This window comes from Carassius gibelio, chromosome B15 (genome assembly GCF_023724105.1).
Source record: "Carassius gibelio isolate Cgi1373 ecotype wild population from Czech Republic chromosome B15, carGib1.2-hapl.c, whole genome shotgun sequence".
Lineage (NCBI taxonomy): Eukaryota > Metazoa > Chordata > Actinopteri > Cypriniformes > Cyprinidae > Carassius > Carassius gibelio.
Genome location: NC_068410.1, coordinates 10463437 through 10488938, shown reverse-complemented (window position 1 = coordinate 10488938; position 25502 = coordinate 10463437). Strand labels below are relative to the sequence as shown.

The following is a 25502-nucleotide window of genomic DNA, read 5'->3' as shown; positions in this document are numbered from 1 at the left end:
TGTATGTAGGCATATTGCTTTCCTTACGAAACTGACAAGATCCAATCAACATTAACATGACCATAAATACATACCGTTACAATCCATCACGCTCCCTAAGGTCACAAAACGCTGGACTTTTGGTAGTTCCTAGGATAGCAAAGTCCTCTAAAGGAGGTAGAGCTTTTTCACATTTGGCTCCCAAACTCTGGAATAGCCTTCTCGATAATGTTCGGGGTTCAGACACACTCTCCTTATTTAAATCTAGATTAAAAACGCATCTCTTTCCTTAAACCTTCGAATAATGCATCTCTTAAATTGTGAATGCAGTTGCATCTGATCAAATGCGCATTCTTATTCTTAAGCTTGGGTTAAACTAATTAATTTTACTTTGTTGGAACAGCAGCTATGCTAATGATGTCTCTATTTGTTTCTCTGTTTTAAGAAGAGATGATGCTGACGCCCTCAGAGGACCCCAGATGATGAACTATCTCCTGAAATCAACTAACAGAACTAACAAATATTGCTACAAGTGTGACTGCATCATATAATAATTGCTGTTAATAATGTTCATCGTTTGGCTGACTACGTCTTGTATACATTTTTCTGAAAAATCCTGTCATATGCGCACAAACTGACAGTCACCACTTGTAAACTACTACTAAATATTGTAACGTTGCTTTGTAATGATTTGTATCGTAAATAAATGAAACAATAAGTGTAACAATCTACATGATTACACTCATTCCAGACATCGCAAGACAGCAGATTTCTTAATGTGACTAAACCCACAAGACTTCTTTGTAAATAAAACCACCAAAAGGTCAAGCAGTGGTACCATATTAAGTATTTATGCCCCAAAGCATGCTGGGAAGAGAGTAAAAGAGACCTATCCACTAACAAAAACATCTTTAGGGGTAAAAAACTTTAAAGATACTGTAAAAAACATTAGATACTTGTGTTCTGAAAATTTTAAAGTAAAAAACCATAAACACCACAACAATCTAGTAAAACTTTGGTTGTTTTCGTCTGTATTATCTAGGCTACTTGAGCTAAGACTAACTAATATGGAATTTGTAACACAGTCATGCTGTTGCCAATAATGCAGTGATGACAACGGTCTTCAACTACTTATATTATAGCAGACAGCCACTTAAAACTGATCTTACCTGCAAACAGGATTGAATCACCTCCATGTACTGTACATCACAATGGTTTTCCCCAAGGTCTAACAAACCCATTAGAGTCCATTAAAACTCATGCCTAGGCCTCCCTTAACTGCACTCTCTTTTAGAAAACATGATTAGAGGTAGCGCCAGGCTTCAAAAAACATCATGTGGCTGAGTATAAAAGCAGTTTGATTGTTTGATGAACAAACAAAGAATGCATCACTCTCGGGGCGTTCCAGGTCAGTCTTGGAAACACTTTTAAAAATTCCACGTCCAATCACTTTTTTGGAAATAATCCTGACAGCTGTTTCGTTTTATCATAAACCTTTTGGGCTGCATCCATTTATAAATTTATACAGCAATTTGTAAATTATTTAAAGATGAGTGATAATATTTGTACACTTAAGTAGCATTTGAAAGTTGTGAACGTTGCAAAGTGGACAATCTCTACATCTGTGCGTTATAATCCACGGTCACATAAGGTCACTATATCCTGTAATGAAGCAGTGCTACATCAAGCGAACCTGCAGCTGTGACAAATGGTGTGTCAAATGCATTGCACAAACAAGCCTGATAAACAAAGCCAGTAAAATCTCCAAGGAGATAAGAGCAACAGAATTAGTATTTGACAGCTTGAAAGAGGAGATGGATTCATTGCACTGGCCTGGATTCAACACAAAAACATCTGGACGTGCAGTGGACCTTCCTGCTCTATATTTGTATTGTTCAATATGACCTTATCATATTAGAAGGAGCTAGATAATCTCCTAAATAACCAGGTAGCAAACCAGCAGAATTAAATATGCTGTGGCAGAGATAGTTTTCAAATCCCAGCCTCTTAGTGCTCCAACCTTGACAAAGTGCACAAAAAAAAACAATTGCAAGCCTGTTCCCTGAAATGTTCCATATGTTAATTCCCCTACATTGCCTGAAGATATCTACCTCTTTGGCTATCTTGATCACGAAACATGCACCGCACACTGCTTCTAACTTTACATTATAACGTCAACTTTGCATGTTTATGAAAATAGCATTTAAATGTACATTTTTCATTCAGTTTACTGAAGGTCCTTACTTGTGTCTTCCATGGCAGGTCTGAATGTCTATGAGTAATGTCTACTGCAAGGTTGGTTCTCAGAAGGAACAACAACAAGACAAATTCACTGAATTGCTGTTGAAATAAAACAACAAAGCGAATGCATTCTGGGAAATTGAAAGTTTTTTCCAAGCATGTTTTTGTAGTGTAGTTAATAAAAACATAACTGTTTATTATTAGTTCATGTTAGCGCAGGTTCATTAAACATAAAATAACAGATACAATAACTGATTTGTATAATATATTAATAGAAGTTGAAAATAATTAAGATTCAGAGGCGTTTTTCTTTTTTTAGTGTGTGTTAGTGAACTAATGCTAACAAATGGAAACTTATGGTCACAATTTTTTCACTCTCAATTTTAAACTGCAATTCTGCATCCTCAGTTTAAATTCAGAAATGAAAGTGAACTTGAAAATGTATTCTCAATTAGATTCTGAATGACAAGCATTCTTGTCTGGTACATAATATCGAAACAGCATGTCCTCTGTTGTAAGCCATTGCATTGTTTTCACCCAGTCCATCAATATTTCTGTAATATCGGTGATAATTTCACTTTTCTGACTTGAATCTAGTGTAACATCAATCTGCACTGATGTTGTGTCCCAGGGCATGCCGTGGAGAAATCCAATTACACTTTTATCAACCGCTAGTGTCACATCCATAAAGTATCTGTGGTGTGTTCACGCAGGCAAAACGTGAGAGCAAAAGTGCATATAGAATGGTGGTCAAAAACAGCATAGGATGGATTTGCGTTTTCAGCTATGAGTTGATGCAATCTTAAAGTCAGGGAGAAATAGTGTCAGCATATCTTTCACAGCACATATAAATCAGTTTCCCTTTGCGTTGGGAATACACAGTGGGGAAGAATAATTAATATCTGTGAAGTGGTCAGAAGCCACACTTGCATTAGGAAACTTTTCTGCAGTGTTTAGGGACATCATGGTTGAATTTCCTTCCTCCCTGACGCTGACTTGCAATCCCAGATGACAGCGTTGCTTATTTTCTGTTCTGTCACCTCGTCTCCAAGGAGCAGACTGAAAACTGTGGGTTCAGGATGCACTAAAGCTGGAATGTCTGGTCATTCAATGGAGTCTGGGTGGCTACAATGTCTGGATGTCTAAAAAAATCCATAGCACAGACCAATATTCTAGAAACTGAACATGTCTATATTATACAGCGATAATATTTTGCATATTTTCTGCCAAACAGACAACAGATTTTTGAAATATTTGTTAACTACTTTGTTAACCACAAAGTAACATTGTGGCAAAGTAATCCAAATGTTTTTGATGCTTCAAATAGGCAATTGTGATATAAAAGGTTATATGAAAAATTCAAAGAAAATTACTTCCTTCACCCTCTGCCCCAGTCTCTGTTGACAAACAAAGACTGAATGCTGCTGTGTTCTGCATCAATAATGTAAACAGTATGAACAGCGAGGCACAAAGCTGAGACGGAAAACATTTTTTGGCTCAATAGTCATAAAAATTCTAATGGACAACATTACTGCTGTTAATGCTCTATAAATAAATAAATAGTGTAAAAGGCCATTATCATATTATTGAAATGGATTGCTTTACGCAGACCGCAAATTTGCATTCCACTGCTTTTCCATTGTTTTTCTATGCAAACATGCACTGGATGGATATGTGTGACCATTCACTCGCATTTTGTGTATGATGTGGTGCGACGCCCGAGATAAGGCTTTATAGTAAGAAGAAAAAATTGTGAATAGAGAAGAATGCCTGAATTTACAGTATTCATTAAATAGTAGGCAAAAAGCCTGCAATTGTTCTACCATTTCTCGCGAGATTTTGATGCGCGTATCAGATGGACACTTTACTATCCCATGAGGCCATGGAACAGGATTTATGAAAAGCCAATCAATCACAGCCAAGAGATGGCCCTATGACTCAGCAAGATCATTTCATGTTCTTCCAACTGTGGCTAAATTAAAGATTTAAGCAATGCTCAGACTGTTCTAAAATCAGCATACTGTCACTGGTTATTCAACACTATCTATAATGGTACATTATTCCAGATATTAGCATGTTAAAACTGTCTATATAGTAGTTACTGAACAAGAAAAACAGAAACATAGGCATTCATAAATACACAAATAATTATAGTAGGCCTATAATATATTGTGTATTGCATGTGCATATAAAACATGCAGCATATTCATAAAATGTAAAGCCCTTTATACTCATTGGTTGCCACCTTCTTGGAAATTACATTAAAAGATTCTTCATTTTTCATGCTGAAGTCGGGATGATCTCCCAGAGTTTAAAAGTCTGATGTCCAGCATGGAACAGAGGATTGAAACATCAAAAAATATAATTTTTCTGGAATGTAGCAATTTTTATTTATTTATTTTTTTGAACCTATTTCACTGCCTCCGTCTCATGTTTTTCAATGCAAAACTACATCCTGTGTGCATGAATGGCAACCTTTATTATGAATACTGCCAAATCAAGGCCACTAATCAGCAAAACAGGTGTCTGTGTCAGAATACTGCTGTCAGGGTTTCTTTTGCCATACTGACTGTACTGTATCCCATGTATTAGGTGGCTACTCAAATAAATATGTGAAGATAACATTGATTTGAGTTTAAATTAGGCCTATTTTATAATCTTTATCTGTATATTATTTTAGATCGTCCTCTAAAAAATGTCAATATTGTTTGCACTGGATAAGTGAAACAAAAGATCATAACCAGCTGCAACTTCTGATGGGAAACATGGGAATGATCAAACCTCTGGGTGGTGCAACTGGCCAATCAAAATCAAGCATTCTAGAGAGCCACTTAATAGTAATAAAACCTTTCTTTTAATAAAAAAAGCAAAGGGGATAAAACTAGGCTCAACACATTTATTGGACAAATGCCTCCACTTTTTATGACTTAAAAGCAAGTCTATTTTGAGCTCCAATTGGCTTTAATCTCAGGCTGAAAACACTTGACGAAGCTGCTCATCACAGCTCCATCCGGCTAATTCTTCTCAAGAAGTGTTTGTCTAAAAAGAAGAGGGAAAAGCTTTTCATTTCACTAAGAAGCAGATATTATTTCCCCTCCATTCAGGAGCTGGAGAGCTGTAGATTAGCGCTCCCACACATGAGGGTTTTAAAAGCCAATGTCTAGTGTGTCGTTGCTGGGCAACCAATTATCCAAGATTTGCACTTCCTCTTTGAATGTTGTTTGCTATTAATGTTAGGAATATTTTTTTTCCATTCTAGGATTCTGTAGTGTGTGAAGAATGTCAAGATACAGGCATGCCAGCTTTTTGCACAGTGGACATCAGAGAATTAGATTGCTGAAATGCTCAATTAATTATTAATCATCAGATAAAATCTGAAATGAAAAGACAAGAGGCATTTTCTGGTGTAAACTGATGCCAGAGCTCTCTCTGCCTCCATGCTGTGCTCAGCTGTAACAACGTAGAAGAGTGGAGGGGTGTAAAGAATATTGTTGACACTTTCCCCGTTCAATTCCAAAGACACTTACAGTTTGCTTAGAGAGGGGGAAGAAAGAAATGGAAGGGCAGATGTTCTGCAATTTCATCATTTGCCACAGCAGAAAACAACTCATGCCTCCAGGAACTAGGCCTACTAGGACAGTCTATTTATGTACCCATCACACACATACTTGGAATAAGGTGAAAGTACTAAGTACTTAAATTAACACAAAATAACTATGAACAAATAACTATATTTGCCCAAAACAGGGCCAGATATACACAATGCAGAGTTTCTGTTCTGGCCAGAATGTCAACACTTGAAACTGTAGATGATGCAGGTGGCTGTTTATGTTTAAAGGTTTGAGCCGATGACCTTTCTGACAGTCTCCATGTAAATGTTGGCTGTAAATACAGTTCATATTCCTAAATAAACCTCTACTAGGAGAATAGAATGTACTAAAGAAACAGCAACTGAACTTTACTCTTGTCATTTTGTTAGTATGTCATAAATTTAACAGTTGTTTTGGTATCTATTTAAACTATATAATACACACACACACACACACACATAATATACATTAAATAATTATGACTGGTTTTGTGGTCCATGGTCAAATATATCAATTTTATAAACACATTCACTCACATACATAAATGTATGCACACACACACACACACACACACACACACCTCTATATATAGTAAATAATCAGTATTTAAATAATATTTATTTTGAATATTTAAGTCTAAATTGATGAATAGATATTCTAAAATGATGTGTTATTAGATCAACCCTCTAAAGATTTCAAGAAAATCCATTGCTATATGAGAAACTTTATTAACAAACAAAAGGCAAAGCACAGCTTAAGTTCACCCCTAGATATGCACCAAAAGCCAAGTGCCACAACATTATTATGCACTTCCAATATTAAAATACAACCTCCACTAAGTGACAGCATAATAGATTTCTATAGGCTTCCGCAACAGAAACAGCAGCTAAAACTCTTTAAATAGGCTTAAATAGTTTCAACAGTAGACAACATGCTTCTTCTCCAGCACCAGAGCTCCTTCTAGTGGTGATTCAACAAAGAGTACAATTCACTTTAGACTAGTGTTTGCCAGTTAGCACTGATTTAAGCTCAGCCTCTACCCCTCAAACAATCAGGTCATTGCATCTGGACCAGAGACAAAACTGACTCTGTACCATAATGAATGCAAAACCTAATAACATAGTACACAATACAGGCAAACAGGACAGCAGAAAAGGGAATTAGGCACAGTAGTGCTGCCCTCTAGTGGGCAGGAGTCTACAGTGAGGTTGCAGCAGGAGGCTCAGTGGTGACTAAGCGAGCACCCATTGAAGAATGCTGGTGTCCTTCCCACCAGTAGAGAGAAGATGACTGTCGTCATGGAGAAAGGCAACATTGGTCACATGGCTGCTATGCCCACCATAGACATGGCTGCAAGCCTGTGGATGAAGTGAAAAAAAAAAAGTTTTAGAAATACTAATTGGCCAGTGTTGAAAATAAAATGCAAAAAAAAAAAAAAACATACTCACCCTCGGCTGGGAACAGGGGTTAGAGAACAAGTGCACTTTGCCAAAATCATCAGCTGAGGCAAGAAGCTTATTGTCATGTGACCTGCATACAGCATTAATGTCTGTGCCATCAGCACCTTCTGGCCAGATTCCTTGAAAAAAAAAAAAAAAACATTTAAAAATAAAATGTAAAAATTTGATAATATCCAAAAAACATTATTTCAATATATCATATTCATTTCCAGAATAACAATTAATAATGGATACCGAAGACATTGCTTTTTTCCTCTCCATATTATGTATAAGGTGACTTACCAAACACACTGAAACCCAGCACACAGGTGGAAGTGGCCCATTCTAGATTGCGCACTGCATCAGCACTAGTAATATGCTTCCCATTGGATGCTTCCCCTTTTTAACAGGAAACATAACCAGCCTTTAATACAATGACATCTGAGCTTCATTTAATGACGAAGGTGTTAGGTGAGAAAACAACTCACAGAATAGGATCTCATAGTCGCCTGAGTTGGTTACAATAAACTGGCTGTCGGTGGACCAGTCGAGATGAGTGACAAAACTGGAGTGTCCCTACGGATTCAACACACAGCATTAAATGAGTGCTAATGGTCTCGAATTCATTACATTGATTAGAAACATATTTGGGATTCATTTTCTTGCAAAGCTCACAGTGCATTTGCCAACTCGGCTGTATTTCCTGCCGTTCTCAGTAACAGAGTAGATGTAAACAAAGTTGTCGTGGGAAGCCACAGCAAGGTACGCACCATCTATGAGACAGAGAGGATGTGAGCGGCAATTTTGGACACATTATCAGTCACAAGTCTGGGGTTGTTTTTTGTTTTATTTTTCATTTTAATGTATTCTAAGTATGCATTAAATCAATGAAAAGTGAGTAGTGGCTGTAAAAACTCAGTTTTGCCATCACGGGAATAGATTATATTTTCAAATATTAAAATACTAGGAATAGCTGTGACTAATGGCTAAAAGCACAAATGAACAATAAACACACCTGGAGAATATTTAACAACGGAGATGATTTCATTGCCGTCTATATGCATAAAGACAAGATCACGGGTGTCAGTGTCCAGCACCAACCACCTGTAAGACAGGAGAACATTTTTTTTATCAATAATGAGGTGTCAAATTACAATATTTTAATTAAATATACGGTTAAGAAATGTTAAAGCTGTTAAATGTTTCAGGTTTGACATGTTAAGGAAGTCAAAATGAAAAGTTCCCATGTGCAATCATACCTTCCTGTCATGGTGCCCACAGCAAGCACAGCACCACTGGGATGAAATCCAACGGAACGTCCAGGGTCCTAGAATAATATATAGATACAATGTAAAAAAACTAAATAATTACATTTCATATTTATAATATCTGTATAGCAAAATATATGCATTTCATTTTTATATTTTAATATAAATATTAAAAACAATTAAAATAAATCACAAGTATGTTTCATACAATGTATCATTTTATAATACATGGATTTAATTTTTAGATCTTAATATAAAAAAATAAAAATGAATATATGTCAAAAATATACAATGTAAAAAAGTAAATACACATAATGAAATATATTTCATGTCAAATGACATTTTTTATTATTATTATTATTATTATTATTATTATGTGCATTTAGTTTTTAATATTACAATATAAATATTACAAAAATTAAAAATGTAAAATCTCTCATTCTCTCTCTATATATAAATATCATAGCAGAACATTTAATAAAACATTTTTTTTTAAAGAATCTTAAACAGTCATTTATCCTCAGAGTGAACATACAATTTGCAAAATAAAACTAGCAAAGCAGATGGGACTGCTTTTGATGTTTCATATTACAGCAGTGTAAAAGTAAACACAGAGTTTCATGCAAACCTCAATGGCCTTGCTCCACAGAGGCAGATGGGAAGAGGTGTCCCAGAGATGGACTTGCTTGTCCTGACCACAAGTCACAAACTGCTCAGTACTGGGATGCACATCCAAGCCCCATAACTCATCAGTGTGACCCTTTCACAGAAAGAAAACATACAGACCAGGGTAAGAATGGAGATTTTGGTCCAGGAGGCCATGTCCTGTACTGATTACTTCTGGACAGGTAAAATTGATTATTGTGTTATAACCTAGTTCAGAAAAACCACATCAGGCATGTGAACACACACAACTGTTGCTATGTTACATCTGGTCTCATCCTGTTTAAGTGGAAGCTTTTTGGCCACTATAAGCTGCAATATGGTCCAGGCCATATGTTCTTTATTACCTAAGGTCTGGCTACAAAAAACTGAGGGAACAAAGATATTCGGCCAAAAGGCATTTAAACAATCTGTCATATCATCTGACAACATACCTGAACAATGGGAGTGAGGGACCCAGAGAAAGAGCCCCGCAGAACAGCGTTTCGAGTCGTTCCCACAAACAACTCGTCCTGTTTTCCTTCAGCTAGAGTGCGGACGGGCCCAAAAGCCTCGGGAACCTGATTACACACAGAGAAATATATTAAGGAACATGTAATCTGTAAATCTCAACTAAAACACGATTAGCACAAATTGTTCTGAATTAAGCGGATTCAGTGCTGATGTAGCTGGATCTGATAAATAACACAAATGAATGCCTGGATTACATTTCAGTACTAGAAATATGATAACATCCAAACAATAAAAGCCGTATTAGAGAGTAAATGGAGTGTCTGGATTCAATTATGAATGTCAGTAAAGCTTTCATTTGTTTTGTAAGAACAAGAGCACCACTTCACCTCAATTTCGCTCTTTTTGCGGTAATCATGGTCCCACAACAGCACCCTGCGGTCTTTTCCTCCACCTGACACCAGCGTTCCATCTTTCAGCACACACAGAGAGAAGATTCCACCCTCATGTGCTCCTGAAACCACCTGGCTGATCCGGTTTCCACCTTTAAATCAAGAGTTCATCACCAAATCATAGGCTGCACTGAGGGAGTATCTCCAACAGCAGACAAACAGATGGATGTACTGCCTTTTTCTGATTGCCAGTAGATAAAAAACGTGGATTAAATGTAATTTATTTCTTAAAAATGTGCCACCTGAATCAATATAGTGGCAGAGCAAAACAAAAAACAACACTTTACATGTTTAATAGCATAATTATTTCCTGACCTTTTGCCCAGATGTAGATGTTTCCGCTAGAATCTCCAGTGATTGCATCTCCGTTCCCAGCAAAAGCGACACAGAGTACATACTTGGGTTTTTCATGTTTCTGAAAGCGCACCAAATATAGGAATACATTAAATAAAATTATTATAAAAGATTTTTGTGCCATAGGGATTTAGAATGCAACTTTATTGTATTTTATAAGAAATACATTTAAATAAAATATGCACTCAAGAGCATCATCCTATGCTGACTTTTTTATTAAAATAGTGATTTAAAGCAAATAAATATAAATAAAGTGAAATTAAATTGAATTACACTAAAATAAAAAAAGAACTGGAATGCAACAAAACAAGGATTTAAAAGAAAATAATTTATTTGAAATTTATAATCTAACCTTTAAATGAAAAACTAAATATAATATTAAATGAAAAATAAATTACAATGAACATTTCAGACACAGTTAATCAACTCGGATCACTCTGTGCTGTTTTTGTATTTCAGTGGGAATACAGACAAATAAATGTTGAAAACCTCAAACAGTCCCTGGCGTTTTGTAAGAGTATTCCCTTCCATTGTCCAGAAGTTGATGTGGGACTTCCCGCAGGTGACAATAAGGTTGGCCTCCATGGGGTGGAAGACAGCACCCAGAACTGAGTCATTGGAACACTGCAAAATCGTGGGTGAATATTTTAAATAAAATATGATGCATTCTTCATTTCATGAAGTGGCTTATTTTATTAATTCCCAATAAGCATGTATACATCAAGACATCTGTGATAACTGCACACTAGTAAAACGATCACATTTTTGTGTAAACATGATGATTTTAGCATTTTAAACAAATTTAGATGCTTTTAAATCTAACTAAAACAGCCTGAAATGTAATATGTAATAATTGATTTGATCTATTGAGAATTGATTGGATTGTGAAAAGTGGGTATTGCATAATAGAATAGAGCCCGGCAATTGGAATAGAAGGGGATTGGTAAGAGAGATTGGTGATGTTTGCACAGTAATTTCCTAGGTAGTGCAAATCATTACATTACAAAATTAAGAGAACAGTGCAGATGTCAAAAAGACGTCATAGTGCAGGGTTTTAAACCACTTGGTCTGTGAACACTCAGCTTTCTGTTATTGATAGATAAATCACACAAGACAGACTATGTTAGGAAGCTGTACATTATTAGGTCTAGCATTGTATTAACTTCTTCTCAGTTTACACACACAAACACACACACTCTCTTTCTCTATCTTCATACAGCATGTTGCCTTGCCTCACCTTAACCTCTGCCAGTTGCTTTTCTTTCTGCCAGTCCCAAACAGACAAAATGTGGTCATTTGCATCGTCAACCGCACACAAATGAGCACCGCCATTCTGTGAAGAGGAGGGGTATTATATCCATGTAAAATACCATTGTTCATTCAGCCATTTATCATTGTTCAAACATTCATTATCTACACCCATTGTGCAGATTTCTCATATGTCGTATGGTATCAAAGCACATCGATTATTTATCCGGAACTTAAAAAAAAGCAAAGCTTACCGATTTTGAGAAGGCAACGCAGGTGACAGCTCGGTCAATCACTCCTGCTCCGATCACATGAAGAGTGTTTAAACTGACAGAGTCCCACACACGGACATGAGGCTGCAAGGCCTGATGGGAATATAAATATTGAGTGCTATATGCATATGATTGGAGCATCTCTATAACAGATGAGATGAATATTTCACATAAAAATCATCATTCATTATTTACTAATTTTATTTACTCATTTACTCACTACAGTTCAAAAGTTTGGGACAGTACGATTTTTACAAATTGTTTGGCTGTTGCTCACCAAGAAAGGAAAGATACAATAAAAACAGTTATATTGTGAAATATTATTACAATTTAAAATAACAGCTTTATTTTTATTATATTTTAAAATGTAATTTATTCCTGTGATGCAAAGCTGAATTTTCATCAGCTATTACTCAAGTCTTCCGTGTCACATGACCCTTCAGAAATCATTACAATATACGGGTCTAGTGCAATAATTTCGAAGTATTTTCAATGTTTAAAACAGCTCTGCTTCTAAATATTTTGTAAATACCATGACACCTTTTTGAAATAATTCTTTAAGGAATAAAAACTTAAAAGGAACAGCAGAAATGTTTTGCAACATTATACATTTCTGTGACTTTTGATCAATTTAATGCATCCTTGCTGATTAAAAGTAAATTCTTACGGCTATAATTCATAAAGCTAACACACTTTGTAAAGTGTTAAAACTTTGAGGTAAATTGTGATCACAGTGGTTTTGTTTCTGATCACACCGAGGACTGGTTCAAGCCACAAGATCAACAAATCAATATACTGCTAGAGAATGTAAATGTAAACTAACTTTGCCTTCTTTGGATGTTCCGGCAACTTGTCCTGTTGCTATGGTGACCATGTCTGGATGGATGGCCAAACTGCAAAGAGAGCATTGTCAGGATCAGTCCTTGTCAGAAATGATTTCCCATCTCTCTCGCCCTCTCATTAGCGAAACAGTAAATGAATGCAGACTGATCCCAGAAAACACCGTAAACAGGCTGCAACTGTTTTGCAAACCAGCAGGGATTCTGACAGTCACAGAGAGAGCATGTCAGTGTTATTTTAATTAGTGACAAATGCCAATTAACTAATATTTCACAACACATACAGTAGCATGTTGATGCGGTTCTTACAGCAGAAGAGATCTACATAAAACGGTTAAAAGTACAAGCATTGCCTTGCAGCCAAACAGAAGAGGAAAAAATAAATAAAACAGATGGCAGAAAAGATCAGGTTTGATTGCAGCATTTGTATTTGAATATCCTGCAGGATTCATTTATCTTGAAGATAAGAATCTGTTAAGAGAGCAAGATCTGCCCCTAAAAATGCAAATTGACAAACTGACAACACTTCCTGAGTACATTGGCTCTTTTGCTGAATGATAGTGCAAAGTATTTGCTCGTGTAGATGATAGCATGGTGATAACATCTCAGGGACCTTTGAACAATGACCTAGTTTAAGAATAATCTACATATGAAATTGGAAGTGTTTATTTTCCCTGTATGACATCAATGTTGGACTGATTTCTCTCCTGTAGTAGTTCGACCAGTGCTTTTAATATTAATTAACAGTTCACTAAATGACCAAAAGCATGTGGAAACCATCTTAAAAACCAATATAATGTATATTTACCACTTGACATCATCATTATGGCCCAGATAGTGTCTTTGTTGCTGCTCTTCTACATTGTAGAGCACCACTACGGAAGCATTGAAGTACACAATCTCTCCCGTCGGCAGCAGGTAGAGGTTGGAACGGCAGTCTCTTCCCCTATAGCCGTAACTAACAGAGTGCGTTAAGAAACAAAATAACATTTCCATAGACCGCGGTAAATGACCAAAGATGTGTGCTATTAAATTGACACTACATTTCTGTACAGTCTCTTTTGGTTTTCAATTCTAATTAGAAAATTCGCTCAAATTTACCTTTAAAGTCACTGATGCATTTTAATTATTAATAGAACTTGAAAAATCGGAACTCATTAACTAAATTAATTTTCATTGTTGGCTATTATTGCAATACTTATTTCATTTTCTTTATTGGTTATTCTCATTTAAAAATGATAGCTATAAATTAAAGACTAGACTGGAAGCAACTCACATATATAGTCTCCTTTTTTCCCCTTTACTTTAAAATTCAAAATGTAACAATTTAATAGAATCATTTAAAAACTGAACAACTAACTTCAGTTACATTTAAAGGAGACCTACAGTATTATGCCCCATTTAACAATATGTAATATAAGTCTCAAGTATCCCCAGAATGTGTCTGTGAAGTTCCAGCAGAAAATACCCCACAGATCATTTATTATATCATTTTTAAAATGAGTGGAAGCAGAAACGATATTTTGGTGCATGCCTCTTTAAATGCAGATGAGCTGCTGCTCCCCGCCCCCTTTTACACAATACATACTCTGCTAAAAACATCTGTTTGGTTTGGATTATCATGTCTATCCTGCTGAAATCATCCATTTAAACCATATTCGTATAAACCTCTGATATACGTTTTTTTGGAGCACACACATGTGAAGCACTCACAGAAACGGCTGTCACATTGCATGTCAGTACTAAACTAAGTTCTTTCATTTCTTTTTGCGCTTAAACTGTCAGATAAAAGTTTGTTAAAAACACATGAATTACAAAAACCTTTAAAAAAAAAAAACTTCACAAGGATACACCCACTGAAGTTTTAGCTTGCGCTCTGGCAGCGCCACCTTCTGGTCAAGGCTGTAGCTTTCCCTCAGCTGGTCTGGAATATGCATGGTGATTGGACGTCCACGTATGAACATCCTCACGTAACCATCCTCTGTTCAAGAAGAGCAAAACATAAGCGGCCAGATAGAAACGAGCAGAAATGTAAGGTATTGTTAGGTTTGTTAGCTCTACTGACAGAACGGTGTTCATTTAGAGACCCATTACAACACGTGACTACAACATGATGGCTTTATGGCCATACAAAATGGTTTTTAGCTGTAATGCAGAGGATAATGCAATCCGGTCAGGCTGTTTTATAAGGTTAATTTCCCATAACAATTTCCTCATTGTCTCTAGTTAAACAAAGATTAACAAATTTTACATACACATAGATATAAAAAATATATGCCTTTCCTCAAGTGGAAAAGTAAACTGCAATTGAATAAAAAACTAAACAATCAAATGTTTATTGCAAAACTTACTGCCATGGTTCTTATGTATAAGTGTTATTTTAATTTTATTTATACTACAGTATTTATTAATATTTTGGATTAACGTTAAATTTTAGTAATTTTATCAGCTTTTTTTAGTTTTAGTAAGAGCTATTTAAATGAACTTGCTAGTTGCTAGTCCCACATAAAACACTAAAGGAAAAAAGACCAAAAACCAAACACGTATTGATCCTGAGCTCTTGTTTTATGAATACTTTAAAAAGAAATTGACAAAAACTTACCGGCATTGAGGGTGCACTCTTTGGTTTTGCTGAAAGAACAAGGAAAAGAGATTTATTTCAGTTGTTCATCCCTTCAAAGACTATAAGCCAGACAAAAGGGCCACAAAAGTCAAACAAAAACTTTCTAAAAACATTTCTAAAAAGTTTGTTTGCTGACTTTGACCTGTGCTTTGTGAGAGGACGACTAATTCATTGAGCTCATCTATTAATCCTGACTTTTATGTGGACTCTCACAGAGCTCTGTTTAATGGAGAGAACACTGAATTAATGTGATAGGATCAAACGGGCCCCAAAACGGCTTTCAATTTTAGTACAGGCAGTTTACATGACTCAACAGATTCTGGGGAGGTTCCAGGACTGTAGGGGAGTTATCATTAAAAACATACAAACAGACAAAACTGCTACACTGGATGCTTTCAGTAAAAAAGAAAGGGGAAAAGAAAAGAAAAACAAGTTCTGTTTGTGTCTGAGTGTGCGTGCATTCTTTAACCACACAGTTTTCTACTTCCTGTTTGCTGATGCATGTCTGTCACGATTGATAGCCTGAGACGCAATAAATTAGACCCATCAATTCAGTACTATTTGCTAGAATATGTTTGTAGGACTCAACTATACTCATGCGATTAGAACTGACAGCCATCAGCGTCTCTGGCTGAAAAAATATGAGATTTTATGTAAAGGGGAGACAGAAGGATCGTGGGTGCAGATGAATAGAAATGCTCCCACAATGATCTGATTTTGTCCATGCAGTCCTGCAGAAACCATCCAAACGCTTCATTAAAGAAAAACTTGAACCAAAGCAGGTCTCATCTCTAATAACCCCTTTTTAGAGTGGTATACTGTAGACAAAATCATACAATACTGTCATATTTTTTAATATATATATATATATATATATATATATATATATAATGCCAGATGTGAAACTAAATTCTTACATTTTTCTAATTTTTATATTAAATATTTAAATTTTACTAAGCTGCTTTTTCTCGCATTTTTATTGGGCAAACAGTGTCATTTGCAGCATCATGTGTCAAATGAATTGTCCATATCTCTGTAAAACTGCTTCTGTAACAAAAAACATTGAGATCAATCGCTGTGTTCATCGTTTTTTCCATTTATATTTAGATGTAAAGAATAGTTTTCATAAGTGTCACCATATTGAGTTCTGGAAACAGAACCTTTAGGTAAATATTCAAATATTACACAAAACAGGTAAAATATTTGGATTGTGCATCTGCCTTCACAATTCAGTTTGAACCATGAATTATGCCACTTTTTTACTCAGTGGACGTTTATTTTGAAACATGTTTATAACCAACATCATGATTATTGTAAAAATAAATTTATTTCTTTTTATAAAGGGGATTTTAGGAACATTTCAGGGCTCCACACACCTGATTTAAGGTCATGACGCACAAAATGGCAGCTGATCTAGCAATAAAGCCATATTCTAATTAGCACGTACTGGAAAAATCTATTTTTACCAATAATCACTCTAGGCTGTGTAGCAACCATAACTCAATATGATGCTGTAAGCATGTGCAACTAATGTGCTTGACCTCAAAGAAGCCTTAAACTAATGCACAGACTATGCACACACCCATTCATACCACACACAGCATTGATGACGTGTTCCAATTTGACATTTCATGTCTTTTATACATTAAAAACACAGCACGCAAAGTATCTCTATGGATTATACTGAATTGCTTAGAAATTGATTCACTAAAAGGAAGTTCTCTGGACATGATGTCCTTCCTTTAAATCCGACTGTGTTTGTGTGTGGCAGTTGGTGGTGTGCATGTTTAATACATGCAACCTAGCAGCAAAAACTATCAATATCTGTCTCAGATTGCACTAAAGCAATTATTAAAACCCGTGCATTATATGCAACATATATACAACCTGAATGGAAGCTGAATGGATAGCTTTCATGTTCATGATAATCAAACCCAGATGGAAAACATGCACATTTTGTGACTCATAAAATGTTGCATAAAATTTACAAAACTGAAGTCTTGCAACAGCAAAGTAAAATCGATATGCAAAAAGATGTCAGATTCTAGAAAGCTTTTAAAGTTTATTGTTCCCATTCGGAAAATTAAAACACAAACTCAGCACAGGTGCGTTTGCTTTGTTTTTCGTCAGAAGCCATGATGCTGTGAATATTCCTGTTTGCCTACCTATGTTTGCTTTGTTGTGGGAAGCTGAAAGCAATTCCATTATCAGCCTCACCCTAAAACTACCAAAAGTTTTTCTTTTGAAGACCTGAAAGCGCTTAACAAGAACTTCAGCTTTACCTGGTTGACTTCTTCATGTTGTTTGTCCCGTTATTCCGTCTAAGTGCTAGCTGGAATTTGCAGAAGCGTCAGGCAAAAGACTGAGTTCCTTGTTTGAGTTAACTTCAGCTCTGCAGGAACATGGACCTCGCTAACCAATGGCAGGAAACTTCCTTAGCATGCATGACAGCCCATTTTTGGCTGACCACACCCCCTGTGCTTCAGTGCAGTAATATGAAGCACTCTGTGGTCAAGATACTGTTTCAGTGGTAAGTGTGTCAACCAAGTGACTTTGCACGGTTGCCATGCACCATACAAAGTTTGATCACAAAGAATCATCGTGGTATATAAAAAACACTACTAACGTGTCTAATCTGCCATACAAACATCCTGCAGGTGCATAGTGGGAAACTTGTTGGAACTGATACTTAGCCCTTTAGTAGACTGAAGCTTTCATTAAGTAATACTTTGTGATAACAACAAAGGCTTAGGCTACTGGGCTTATTGGAATGTTTCTTCACTCAAATGTAGTTTTACATAATTCTTTCCATCTTGAAAACATGTTAGAAAAATACTCAATAGAATTTAACACTATATTAAGTGGTAACATGGTTAATGGATTTCTGTTTATTAATTTTTAATGAGTTTTTCAGTGGGTGTTATACAGCTCTGATAGGATCTCAGTCAATAACACTTATATCGACAGATGTCTAACCTGAACATCAATGCTTAAACTGGAAATCCATGTATTCGAATTATAAATTATTTATCACTATTTGATCACATTCTTCCTAAGCTTTCTTGCTGTATGCACGAGTACACTTATTAGTTAAAATATATTTCTTATTAAGAAACGCTCAAACCTTTATATGAAATATTATTTCTTTTCAATATGAAATATGTTCACAATTTAAAATAATTGTTTTCTATTTTAGTATATTTCAAAACGTAATTTATTTCTGTGATGGCAAAGATGAATTCTCAGCAGCCATTTCTCCAGTCTTTAGTGTCACATGATCCTTCAGAAATCTGCTCAAGAAACATTTCTTTATATTATCAATGTTGAAAATGTTGCTGCTTACAATTTTAGTGGAAAACATGATACATTTTTTTTTTCTGAATGAATTAATGAATAGAAAAAAATAATACCAAGCTATTTGAAATATAAATCCTTTGTAACATTATATATATCTTTACTGTGACTTTTAAGCAATTTAATATATTTTTTTTTTTTTACTTTATTGTAACAGTGGTCAGAGCTACAGTATGTTTGAACCCGAAGACACAATGGTAACCTAACAATTGCTAATTTTTTTTAAATTCTGAATAAAGGTGCTTCCTGACGTTTTGTATACTGTACATGTATAGTTCAAATCAGCAGTAAAATGACAATGATATCATGCATGGTGCTGATTTAGCTCAAAACATGATATAAAATGGTATTTTACAAACGGTTTTCTATGGATGGTCCACCTCTTCCCCTTACACCGTCTCTGGTGTTTTGCTGACCACAGGTCTGGATTTGTCTTTCTTCTAATTAGACACTGAGGTAACATCTATTTTTAGCTCTTTTGACGTCTTGTTCTAGACTTAAGGTTCGGAGGGAAGGAGAAGAACTGAAATTTGATCTCTTTGTATAGAACAATCCACGAGTTTAATGCACTTTATTTAGACTTAGAAAAGGTACCTGTCTCTCTTTCCACATGTTGAGCTGCTGGATGAGGTGGTTCTGCTGCGGGAGTCTGCCATCTCCTTCTTCACCGTGGACAGGCGTTCTGTGGACATGCTCTTCCTGACACACCGGGACAAGAGCATGAGGTGGAGAAGAAAGAGTGAGGCACAATGCAGAGGGCAGGAAAGAAAGACATCAAAGAAAAGAATTTTTCACGATATTTCATTATAATTGTATACTATTTTACCAAGTAGTATTGAAGTATATGCTGATATTGTAGTAAACAGGGAGTATGACAGTATGTTATTTACAGATTATGTCAGTCTAGACGTATTAAACAGACATCACATTACAAATTATTAATATTAATTATGAATTATTATATAAACTATTATTATACTACAACTATTTATTATTAATTCACCATACATGCATAAGATACTTCATTATACCTAGCGATCCTGTAAAATAAAAGGGCCAAGTAATTTTTTACTCAATATCATCACCTTGAGGTAGAGAAGTAATACTGCATTAATGTTGTTGGTGTGGAAAAAGAAAAATATTTTCAACACGTATGATACCAGCATGTCTTCTAATAAATTGGATTTGAAAAGTAATGAGCAATAAATATATATTACAAGATTGTCTTGCGTATAACTCCCACCTTTTGATAGACATCAGCACCTCCTTTTTCGGAGAGGAGGGAGAGGAAGGATAGCCACTCAAGCGTTTTGTTTGCACATAGCCATTTGTCAGTGGCTTGGATGGCAGAGCTTGCAGTATCTGCCGCACTTTATCAGGAAGGAAGAAACACAGGAACACAAGTTATCATCACATGCAAATTATCTTCACCTCCCACATGGAAACTTTTTATGTAACCACTATTTTATGCATTACAATATATCCCTGTAGCTCTTAGGGTTGAATTATCTTAATAGAACATAGGATGCGAACACAAAGTAAGAACACTGTAAGTTGCTTTAGATAAGTATCTTTCATTTGGCGGTTTTCTAGGCTCTAAAGACATAATGGCAATAAGCAGAGGGTCATGATGAAGCACTGACCTTTAGTAGGTCCACCTTTCTTGCTGCTGGCCTGTGTGATCTCCTCACAGCAGCCCAGCCTTCTCAAAGCATCCGCCAGTGCCGCCTTCATCAGCTGAATCTCATCCTCCTGCAGCTGCACCCTCTGCTCCAGGTGAGAGATACGGTCATCCATCTCCATCCCACTCCCGGCTGACACATTATCATCTGAAAGAGACAGACAGAGAGTTATCGTATAAGACTTTGTAGAGTTTATCCATATCTGTAAAACTTTTTCTTCTGTGGAATAAAAAAAAAAAGATATTCTTGTGCGCCAAAGACAAAAGTCATATAGGTTTTGAAAGACACGAGTGTGAGTAAATAGCCCCTTTCACACTGCAATTCCGGCAAATACACGGGTAATATGTCCCGGCTATTGCTCCCAGGTAGCTAGATTTTGCCCCTTTCACACTCCCATGATTACCTGGAATATGTGCATGCTTTCACAAACAACCCGTAAAGGTCCCGTAATGACACGTGACATCACGGCGTGACGTGTAATGTACGAGTGGAAAACATAAGGCCAGTTAAACTTTCACTTAAGCTGGCGAACGATCTCAGAGTCAGCAAGGATTTGTTTTTTTTTATTATTATCAGAAATTGAATCTTTGATATATATATATATATATTACCTACAATTCATTGTGTGGGCCCAGATATTGTGAAAACTTTATGTTAAAAATAAATACAAAAATAACAAGCTAAAGTTATTATGAATGGGGTTTCAGTTTACATCTTGATTTTTGCATTTAAATTAAGTTAGAATATTTACAATTTACTATTAATATATGAACATTTTAATTTAATAAAATATATTACATTAAATCATCCTGATGTCCCTTGAAAGTTTTTCAGGGCCCCCTGGTTGAGAAATACTACTTTAATTTTTTTTTTTTTTTACATTTTTTTATTTATTTATTTAATACAATTTTGATAGAGACTGCAGAAAGAATTTGGTTCAAAAAGTTACCCCATTTACCCTAAAGTGGAAAGTCCATTTTAAATTTACAATATTTGCTAGGAAACCTGTCATTTCATACATCCACTATAACAACACTGGGATCTAGTTAGTTGTAAGTAATTGAAAAAAGTAGTAGTCCAAAGAAAACCTTGTTTGCACGAATAAAAATGTGTACATTTTTGAAACACCTGTGATATATATTTATCCATCAAAATGTGTTCTTACCACAAAAAATCCATTAAAATCACAAAAAAAAGAAAAGAAAAAAACTGAAAGCCTCAGCAAACAATTGAGAAAGTTTAAAATGGTAACAATGCTCATTCACTGTGGCAGCCATCAAATGGGTTTCATTTAAATATACAAATTATAAATATCCACAACAAACAAAGCAAAAATGAATTTTGTAGTCACATTTTTTTTTATTTAGCTCCTCAATATTTCAGATAAAACAGTGGCTCCTTGTCTCTGTTTCTATCTCAAGGGCAATGCAGCGGGCTCCACACTAACTGTGCATATATCATAAACCTCTTTTAGTGCCTGCACTGCTAACACTTGGAGATCACAGCTGTAAAGCAGCTTCAGCAGGTGGTGAGCACATCAACTGAAATATAAAAGTGAAAGAAAAAAAAGGGAAGCAAAGGTGGAAGGTGAGAAGAAAGCAGGATAAAGCTGAATAGTGATGCTGGAAGACAAAAGCAGTCTGGAGGAAACCGGATGCTCTGTGACCGAGCGTTGAAATATTCATCATCCCGCTCTGCTCGTACTCCCCACCTACCTGCCATTCCAGTCAGTACTATGTCCACCTGCCAGTCACCCGCTCGGACAGCCTGATCCTCTGCAGCTCTCTAGGGGGTTCCTAAAGGTGCCAAACACCTCCCTGGCCAAGGTTTCTTTCTCCCACCTACCCCGTGGCTTGCTGGATGGCTGATCCCTTGTCTGGACCACCCTTTCTCACCCTCCCCCACCCCTTTACCACTCAGTGCTGTGTGTAAAGAGTAGAAGGGTGATGTTTGTAACAGGACACTGATTCCCGTCTCCTATGCGGTAGAAAACTGCTGGTGGTGCTGTTGGCTGAGAGAGAGACAGCTTTGGCTCGACTCCAGACCTGTCTGATGCATCGGCCAGGCACCACCAGGAAGTGCACTGACCAGCCTCTCCACCAATGGGACGCTGAAGTGTGTACGTGCACTTGAAGATTTATGACTAGTTGCTTTATACCCCTAGGGCGCATGCTCATTTTCTTAATCAATACGATTGACATTAGGGATTTTTACTGTACAAATTGAATTGCTAATATCATGGCCTGAGCCCAGATAGCTATGCAGAACCAATGTAAACCATCTAACTGTACAACACCGACAGACACTCTCTCTGACCCAGGCTCATCTATATACCGTCTACACATCCATCTGTCGTCCAGCCAAACCATCTGTCGCAGAAATTGCCCTACTGAAAAAACCCAAACAATTACCACTATGTACACCGATACCTATCCTTGAGAGAACCTGTAATTCACAAGAACGAAGAGGAAATAGTCGTTTCTAAGTGACAACAACAACAAGCTGTGCACAATGGGTATAGCATGAGGATGCCATAGTGATAATATTGATTGTTGATTGTGATTGATTGTATATTAAATTCAACATTTTATTCAATCATTTTAACTGTCATTATCTATTTTATATATACAGTTTTATATATTTGTTAAATGTTTTCTTTTATGTTTGCACTGGCCATATATATATATATATATATATATATATATATATATATATATATATATATATATATAGTATAAATAAAGATAAATATTTATAACATTTAAAGATATTGAACTGTATTTTGTATCAGTGGTTCTCAAATAATGGACCACAACACAAAATTAGTGACAAGTCTGTTCTTCAGCACTAGGGGAAAAATTTTCAATGGAAATAATAAAATGCAACTAACCATATAATCATTAAACTAGGATAGCAAACTCAATAGGCTTATTCTTGCTAAAAGGGAGGAGAAACATCTTGTCTTATCCACATCTTTTTCCGTTGAGGTCAAAGGCCATGTGTCCAAACAGACTTTATTATATTTTGATCCACATTCATCAGCTGGTAGATTGGCTAATACTAATGCAATATTCAGAACAATGTTTTAGACACGTAAAATCACATTTCTGCTGTTGTTTACAACAACATGCATTTATAAAATTGTCAGACATGATGCATATTATTTTTTTCTGCATTTCTCTTCTTGAGCTTGCTTGCTAATCTAAACTAGGTGTTTCATAAACCTGCCATTGTATAGAAGAGATATTGTTTGCTCTTTGAGAAATCACTTTTGCTTTGGATAAAAACGTCTGCTAAATGCTTGAATGTAAATGCAATGTTTTCATGATAAAACTACATCATAGTCAAATTCGGTGCTCTGCTCATTCACAACTTGACTGTGCAAAATATGGCTGCTTTGTAAATAAAAATATTTGGGTTAATGTTTGTTAATGATTGAAATGCTACCAACAGACAAGATGTTTGTTTACTACTGAGCTTTATCACTACGGATACACTGTAACCAGGTAAATCCATCTTAATAGGTGCATAATGTTATACACTTGATTACTAGATCACAATAAACAAGTACATTCTTTCCACCAAAACATTATGCATAGCTGAAATCAAATAACAAAGGCCCAGAGAATCAAACTGAATCAGGATAAAAGGCTCAAAGCGTATCACCAAATGAAAAATGTAAACACATGAGAAATCTCATACTGAAATTCTCCTTATATTTACCAAGAGACTGAATCTCTGAGTAACGTTAGATGTTCATTCTACCTTGGCACTGATCCCAACCGCATATATGCGATAAGAAAATGTCTTTAATTTGCATGTAGGCTATATAAAACTGATCATAATTTAAACAAATGTCTTCATCAATGACAACACTGTTTCTTTTGTTGTGCCCTCGCAGGAAGAGCCAAACCGACACGTCAATAACACTACACTGCTGGAATGTTCATGTAAAAACTGTTTAATATCAAATACAAAATTCGCTTGCGTTATCGACCTGCGTAATGAAAACAACCATCCCGTGAGGCGCTCTAGCGCATTCATTATGAATGCCGAGTCAAGTCGCTGCCAAACTTACCGTTGCAATACCGAAGCAGAAGCGTGTTCGTGTCACACAGGTTCCCACATGAAGCGACTCGCTCCGACATGTCCTTCTTCTGATCAGTTCCTTTATTGTCTCTTTTAAATCACCGGTCCCCAGATTCGCCTGGCCACTTTCCGGACATACGAGTGAGCCTTCGCTAACGTTACCTCTTCACCGAGCAACCGACGACAACCTGTGCTGCCTGCGTTTCTATAGCAACAGCCTCACCGCTGATCTGCTACCCAGAGGGAACAAGAGAGCATGTTTACTCTCGGAGTCCTATAATATTCAGTCACTACTTTCATCATGAGCTTGATGAGTATATATTTAGATAGGTTAGTCAAATTAGCAAGGCCTGAGGGGGCAAAGGCTACAAAGATATCTGACTATTGTGCACAGGTATGACAGAGATGAATAGATTATTATTGTCTCGTGTCTCCGGAATACAGATATTTATCTTGGGAATTTACTAGCTAATAATGGTGGTGGTGTCACGAAGTACCATGTCCATGACAAGTCAAGCAACTGTTTTATATTCTCTAACAGTAGATGGCGGTGTAGGTATGATTAAAACATATAAACACCTAATGTTTTTGTAGGCCTAGGCCAGTGGTTTTCACACCTTTCCATGAAGACCCCCTGCACTGTCTACCTATATATCTGACACACCCACCTCAGGTCTTACAGTCTCCACTGATGAGCTGATTAGCTGAATCAGATCTGATAGATGAGGGAGACGTACAAAATGTGCAGGCTGTCCAAGACAGTGTTGTAACCTATTTGGACAGCGAACACTAAGTGTCCCATAACATTTTAAAGCGCCAGCGCCACAAAATCCAAGTTGCGACTGAATATTAAATGATAAAATTAAACATAAATAAAAAAAAATAAAGTTTTTAAGCAGTCTCTTACAAGGTGGTGATGATAAAATTGAGATAATTATTAGAGGGACGCAAAACATTTT

At 36.1% G+C, this 25502-nt stretch overlaps 1 protein-coding gene across 2 annotated transcripts; it reads right to left on the bottom strand.

The window, feature by feature from the left end:
- Positions 1–6518: 6518 nt before the first annotated feature.
- Positions 6519–24744, bottom strand: LOC127972524 (echinoderm microtubule-associated protein-like 2). Of its 2 annotated transcripts, XM_052576096.1 has the most exons (22): positions 24533–24744; positions 20416–20601; positions 20016–20142; positions 19367–19471; positions 15398–15426; positions 14647–14776; positions 13604–13753; positions 12780–12849; positions 11939–12049; positions 11674–11769; positions 10926–11060; positions 10398–10497; positions 10020–10174; positions 9615–9740; positions 9146–9277; positions 8509–8576; positions 8265–8353; positions 7925–8022; positions 7738–7825; positions 7553–7648; positions 7259–7389; positions 6519–7168 (listed from the first exon to the last, which is right to left on the bottom strand). In XM_052576096.1, exons 1-22 carry the CDS (start codon positions 24600–24602, stop codon positions 7043–7045), a joined length of 2418 nt encoding a protein of 805 aa, XP_052432056.1. In that variant the 5' UTR covers positions 24603–24744; the 3' UTR covers positions 6519–7042. The 2 variants fall into 2 exon arrangements, with proteins under 2 accessions (XP_052432056.1, XP_052432057.1); XM_052576097.1 differs by lacking the exons at positions 19367–19471; positions 20016–20142; positions 20416–20601; positions 24533–24744 and adding an exon at positions 17701–17840.
- Positions 24745–25502: the final 758 nt, after the last annotated feature.

Bases quoted from the DNA above. Each gene is read 5' to 3' on its own strand.
- LOC127972524 (XM_052576096.1), bottom strand. From the start codon at position 24,602: ATGTCGGAGCGAGTCGCTTCATGTGGGAACCTGTGTGACACGAACACG. The intron at 8,577-9,145 runs GTTTGCATGAAA...ATATTATTCTAG, and splicing joins TGTGGAGCAAGGCCATTGAG to GACCCTGGACGTTCCGTTGG. The intron at 8,023-8,264 runs GTGTGTTTATTG...TCTGTCTCATAG, and splicing joins CGTTGTTAAATATTCTCCAG to ATGGTGCGTACCTTGCTGTG.